The sequence below is a fragment of the Vombatus ursinus genome, unplaced genomic scaffold, assembly GCF_900497805.2.
Source record: "Vombatus ursinus unplaced genomic scaffold, bare-nosed wombat genome assembly UNPS02014601.1, whole genome shotgun sequence".
Classification (NCBI taxonomy): Eukaryota; Metazoa; Chordata; class Mammalia; order Diprotodontia; family Vombatidae; genus Vombatus; species Vombatus ursinus.
The window spans coordinates 192,203-198,778 of record NW_020954379.1 but is presented as its reverse complement, the minus strand read 5'-3'; the positions used below and the strand labels follow the sequence as shown (position 1 = coordinate 198,778).

Sequence of the window (6,576 nt, the reverse complement as noted above, 5' to 3'; positions counted from 1 at the left end):
AAGGCTGAAAGAGGTCACATTTATTTATTTAAGCTCATAGAGCTTAAAAGTGTCAGACCTTCAACTCAGAACCAGGTCTTCAGATTCTAAGCCCAGTGGTTAGTTGTTGTTTCTCTTTTTTCTATGCTATTCATGTCAGTCATTTTCTTCTCTGTATCCCCAGTGCTTATCACAGTGCCTGGCACATAGTAGGTACTTAATAAATGTTTATTAGACTTAATAGGAAGAAGCAATATAAATAATATATAGTCCTTGTCTTCAAGGAGGAAATGTAGTCAAAGGTAAACAATGGGGAAAAGGTATAGTGTGAAACAGAAGAAAGAGAGTGGTTCCAGAAAAGGATGCACATGTTTAAGAAGTGACATCACTTAGAGGTAGAAGGTATTGGTTAGGGAGTGAATTTTACATTGATCTCATTTGGGACAGGTGCTAATATTGTTATTTTCAATATGTGTTTTCACCAGTTAATAACAATTCTAATTTTGTATATATTCACTCCAGCCTATCTATTTTTACCCCAAATAGTTTTTGAATTTTAATGTAAATATGTACATTCTGTTTCTGCTAAAGTTAAGCTCACTGATTTATTACCACATGAGGGAGCCTCTCCTTTGGAAGACATCCACTGGTGGATCCAGGAGGCATCTTCTGGGCTAATGGCAGTGAGCAATCAAACAATGGTGACTGAGTTTATCCTGCAGGGTTTCTCTGAGTCACGTCCACTTCAGCTTGCCCTCTTCTGCATCTTCTTCTTCCTTTACATCATGGCTCTGGCAGGCAATGCTCTCATTGTGCTGGCCGTAAGACTAGATTCAGGTCTCCATACTCCCATGTATTTTTTCCTTGCCAACCTGGCTATTTTAGACATTGGCTGCACAACCACAGTTCTGCCCAAATTGCTGGAGAACCTTGCAGACAAGAAATCCATCCCCTATGTTGGGTGCATGACTCAGTTGTATTTCCTTACATGGTTTTTGGGTGCTGAACTGCTGCTCTTCACAGCCATGGCTTATGACAGGTATGTGGCCATCTGTCACCCCCTCCATTACACTACCATGATGAGCAGGATGGTTTGCATCCTCTTAGCTGGTAGTGTGTGGGCTGTTAGTGCCATCAGTTCATCAGTACACACTGGCCTTATGATTCAGTTAACCTTCTGTGGACCAAATAAAATCGAGCACTTTTTGTGTGAAATCCCTACTTTGCTACTGCTCTCCTGTACCTCCACATACCTGAACAATATCACGATTGTCATTGCAGATATATACTTTGGGGTGATTAATTTTGTGCTCACTATGGTGTCCTATGGCTTCATCATTTCCAGCATCCTGAAGATCCGCACCACAGAGGGCAAGAAGAAAGCCTTCTCTACCTGTTCCTCCCACCTCATCGTGGTCACTATATATTATACCACAGTCATATACACATACATTCTCCCAGCCACTGGGTCCTCCATGGACAATGGCAAAGTAGTGGCTGTCCTATACACTGCTATCAGCCCCACTTTAAACCCTCTCATTTACACTCTACGCAACAAGGATTTCAAAACAGCCCTCAAGAAAATGTTTCCATTCAGTAAATAAATAATTGTAATTTGTGCACATGACTTGGTTGTAATTTTATCTTGGAAATACCAGTATAAATATATGATGTAAAAGGCAATTTAGGTACCATGATTCAGTTATTGCATTTATAGAATGATTTTCACTCAGAATCTCAGAGCTAGAATGGATTTCTGTGATCACCTTGAGCCTTATCTTACCCCTGCTCTACTCCTAATCTTCATATTTTAGTTTTGGGCCACACAGCACCCTCTCACTCATCATAAGCTTAGTTATCTTTGTTTTCTTACCATTTGTTCCCAATGAATCGATTGCTCACCAAATTTTGTTGATCTTTACTCCACAATATCTCTCACACCATTTCCCTTCCCTTCACTCAAATCATATATCCCAGGTCATGTCCCCGTCATTCACATCATTTAGAACATACCTAATTATTCTATTTGCCTCTAATGCCTTGCTCCCTTCTTCTATGCAATCTAGTCTTCATACATAGCTCTCCTAACATTCAGGTTTTAATCATGCCATTTTCCCACCAAAAAGTTTTAGAAGATCCTTATCACAAATGGAAAAATAGGAAACAATATATTTTTCCTTCAAGCTTAAGGTTTTTTCCAGTCTCATCTAAAAACCACGTTTTAATACATATTTTACATTATTTCTCTATGCACGTTATATTTTCCAGCCAATATATGCTGCTGGTTTTGTGTTAAAGTCAAATGGAGAGACCATGGGATTTAGAGTCAGGAAAGCCTAAGTTTGCATTCTACCTCAGACATCTATTAGCTATGTGACCCCAGACAGTTCATCCAACTTCTGTCCATTTCAGTATGCCCATGTCTCAAATGGGGATAATAATATTGCCTTTCTCACAGGATCATTGTGAAGACTGTGAGATAATACGTATGTAAAGTGTCTTTTAAATCTAAAAGAACTATACCAATTTTATTTATTACCTTTACACTGGATGAATAGCTGGGCAAAAAGTACTTTATTTGAAGTCAAAACATAGGGATTCAAATCCTAGCTCTTCTACTTAACACTTGTGTGACTTTGAGTAAATCCTTTCGTCTCCCTGAATCTCAGTTTTCTCAGCTATAAAATGACAGTCTCGGAGTAGATGATCTCTGAGATTTTTCAGGAATAAATTAATGATGCTATGATGTCTTTCAGCTCTAAGTCTATGGTTACACTCCATAAATTTATACAGATAGTTCCAAATGCCTGAAATTCATTTACTCATCATCTCTGGTTTTCTAAATTCCTCTTTCCTTTCTCAACTCAGGCTGAACTCAGATGCCATTGTCCCCTAAACATCTTCACTGATCTCCTTTAGCTGAAAGCATTATCTCCCTCCCAATTTTTTAAAACTGTATATCCTTAAATATTTCTTATTTATATGCAAACATTTTTCCCATTTATTTTTAAAAGAATCTGAGTGTCAAACTCTCTCCCTTTCTTTCTCTCTTTCTCCCTCCTTTAGAAGGCAAGCAATTTGATGTTAACTATACAAGTGAAGTCATGGAAAACATATTTCCTTATTAGCCATATTATAAAAGAGAACTTACATATGCACACACAAAAAAAATTAAGTAAAACAAAGTTTCCCTCAATTTGCACTCAGAGCTCATCAGTTTTCTCTGTAGGTGGATAACATTTTTCACCATGGATACTTTGGAATTGTTTTAGATCAGGGATGGGGGACCTGCAGCCTTGAGGCCACATGTAGCCCTCTAGGTCCTTAGTGTGGCCCTTTGACAATCCAACTTCACAGAACAAAACCTTCTACTAAAAGGATTTGTTCTGTAAAACTTGGACTCAGTCAAAAGGCCACACCCAAGGACCTAGAAGGCCACATGTGGCCTCTAGGCTGCAGGTTCCCCATCCCTGTTTTAGATCATTGTCTTTGTAAGAGTAAGTAAGTCTTTCACAGTTGACCTGTCTTTTTTTTTTTCCAGCCATTTTTCTTTTACAATGTAGATGCTCTATTCACACTGGAATTTCCAAATATTAGCATTCAATGTAAAGATATAGGTTCATTGTAAAGATGAAAATATAACTTGAGCCCACTCTAGTACATAATTTACCAAAAGACCAAGTGAGAAACACCAAATGAATAATAATAAGATAATTGATGACTTCTAGTACATAATTTATCAAAAGACCAGGCAAGAAACACCAATTAAATAGAAAAGCACTTAATTGAGATATACTAGCAAAGTAATTAGCCAGCAAAAGTCAAGCAATGAAAGTATTCTCAGCCATTCCTTATCAGTAGAGGAATTTTCCAGATAGTAAATTTCCAGAAAATTAATGCTTTAGGTAAGGTTACATTTACATTTCTGTACAACCTTCCTTGTATCCTGGATAGATTTCTCCTTCATGGATGTCTAAATTCTTCTCTAAGAAACTGATTGTGTTTCCTTCCTAGTCTTTTCCTCTTCCACATCTTTGCATAGTCTGTGAACTCCCTTGTGATTACTATTTTGCCTCATATGAACTTGGCTCTCACTGAGTCACTCCATCTCTGCAGGTGGGTCCACTGACAGTCCTCTGGTGCCCTTGATTTTCATTTTTATTTTCGCCATCTATTGAAGCTCTACCTTGCTGTTTCTGTCAATTTTATCTGAGGGAGTGTTGTTGGTTTCATTGAGAGAGACTCACATCAATACACTTTAAGGCCTTTAGGATAATGTCAGTTCCATTGTTTCCCAGTCTCATGAGAACAAAATTAGAGCACAGTTGGAACACAAAACTCCTGCCCAAGCAACTCTAACAATCACCAACTTGTTCTTCTCAACAAAAAGCACCCAACCCTTACTCATAGCAATACATGGGTGACTGAATTCTACTAATCTCTTCCCTTCTTCTGAATTCACAAAATACGCCTATTACTTCTCCTGCTCTGTTTCTCTAAGGCTGGGGAATAAAACCTTAGAGACCATACAATCAATTTATTCAACAACTGTTATGTTCCAGACACTGTACTAGGCACAGGGATGCAACTACAGAAGGAATTTACTAAAACTCAGCAAGCCAGCTAATGGCTAAACAAAGGCTGGACCACACACCTTTCATTCACTCTGCTTCCTATTACCTTGCAATTCCTCTCAAGACCACAGCTGACAAAGAAGGGATATCAGGATAGTGATGCTTATAAGGAGTTCCTTTGGAATTCAGGATTATATAGTAGTGAGCATCGGACAAGGAAGCAGGAAACCTGGCTTCTAGCTCCCATCTCTGCAACTGATTTACTCCATGGCTTTACTGAACTCACTGTTGCTCCCTGTATCTCAGTCTCCTTATCTGCAAAGTGAGCAGAAGGTACATGATCACTAAGAATTTTTCCTGTGCAAAAGTTCTAAGAGTGAGTTTAGGAATTTTTCTCCTGAAGGCCTGACCTAGAATTGAGTTTATACCCCAACAGTAGTCACAACACCATCACCATCAGCTAATTGCTCCTTCAGGGTCCTTCCCACAGAAACCTGATTAAGAAAATCCCTTGTGGCCAGTGTGAATCTAATCCCTTCAGATACTGCTATTTTCTTAAAAGCTAGTTCATTCTTTCCTTTCTCAAGAATTGCCCTGCAGTTGGTCAGAGATCTTAGCTTTATCGTATATTTGCTTGCCATTGGTCCTGAATAGTCTAAAATGATCCCACTCTCCCAATTTTTCTAAAGGCAAGGCTCAAGGTTAACATCTAGGAGACGGCAAGAGAACTGCCTCCATTTGATAATATTGATGGAAGAGTTCCAGGTGAGCGCCAACCTCACAGCTATTGGGTTTTATGGCATTTACTCAATAAAAAAGAAAGATGTTGGGAAGAGGATGTCATGAGGTAGCCAGAAAGTGGTAGAGAGAGCAATAGTCTGGCTTCTAATTCTGGTTCTGCCAAGTAAATACCCATGTAACCTTGGGGAAGTTACAACATCTCTGGGCCTCAATTTCCTCATATGCACACGTATAGTATTGGAATGGAGGTCTAAAGTCACTTCTATCTTTAAATGTATGATCCTATGACCTGGACTTCAGTTTTCTATCTCTGAAATGTGGCATTTGAAATAAGATGACTTCTATAATAATTTTCATTCTAATATTCATTGCTTTATATTACTTTTTAAATTAATTCTCTCTCCTTCCCCTTCCCCCAGGTAATGAAATCTCATCTTAATTAAATTTTTAGTAACTCTTGCTAATGAAATTTTTTTTTTGTTTTAGACTTAAGATTTTATGGGTGTTGGAAAACTCTAATACCTCTATCAATGAAGACAAGAAACCCCTCTGTAAATAATTGACTTAGAGAGCTGTTTCAGGTACTGGGAAGGTCTGTCTGACTCCAAGGCTGTTCCTTTCTTACATAGTAATTATGCATATTTTGAACATTCTCTCCTAGCTGACCAGCATTAGTCTTAAGCATCAGCCTCTGCTTATCTGTGTGTAGAAATATATATGTATACGCGCATACATCCATGTGTGTATGCACACACATACACACATATCTAATCACAGACACCTAGTTGTGTGATCTCTGGCAAGTCATTTACCTGTTCTATCCCTCAGTTTCCTTATTTGTAAATTTCCTCATTTGTAAAATGAAGGATTTCTATTGGAAATCTTCTCAGAGCTTTTCCAACTACATTCTATGATCCTACTTGTAGTTGCTGCAATCAAGTAACCTCTCAATTAATTAACAAGCAGTTTTGGAAAGGTCTACAATGGGCCAGATACTCTAAGTCAGGGGTGGGGAACCTACAGCCTCAAGGCCACATGTAGCCCTCTAGGACCTCAAGTGTGGCCCTTTGACTGAATGAAAACTTCACAAAAATTCAGTCAAAGGGCCCAGTTGAGGACCTAGAGGGCCACAGGTGGCCTTGAGGTGGTAGGTTTCCCCCTCTTGCTGTAAATCTTTGTGCTTAAGCTAAGCTAGATGGCTCAGAAACAGTGGTGACAGGAACAATTGGTGGTCTGGGAGGCTGGATATAAGCCCACTTCAGTTCCTGAGTCTCCTTCCATT

General features: G+C 38.8%; 1 protein-coding gene across 1 annotated transcript; it reads left to right on the top strand.

Annotated features, from left to right (window-relative positions):
- The first annotated feature begins 650 nt into the window (after positions 1-650).
- Positions 651-1,583, top strand: LOC114042585 (olfactory receptor 13A1-like). The gene has a single exon (XM_027861270.1). It carries the CDS (start codon positions 657-659, stop codon positions 1,581-1,583), a length of 927 nt encoding a protein of 308 aa, XP_027717071.1. The 5' UTR covers positions 651-656.
- The last annotated feature ends 4,993 nt before the right edge of the window (positions 1,584-6,576 follow it).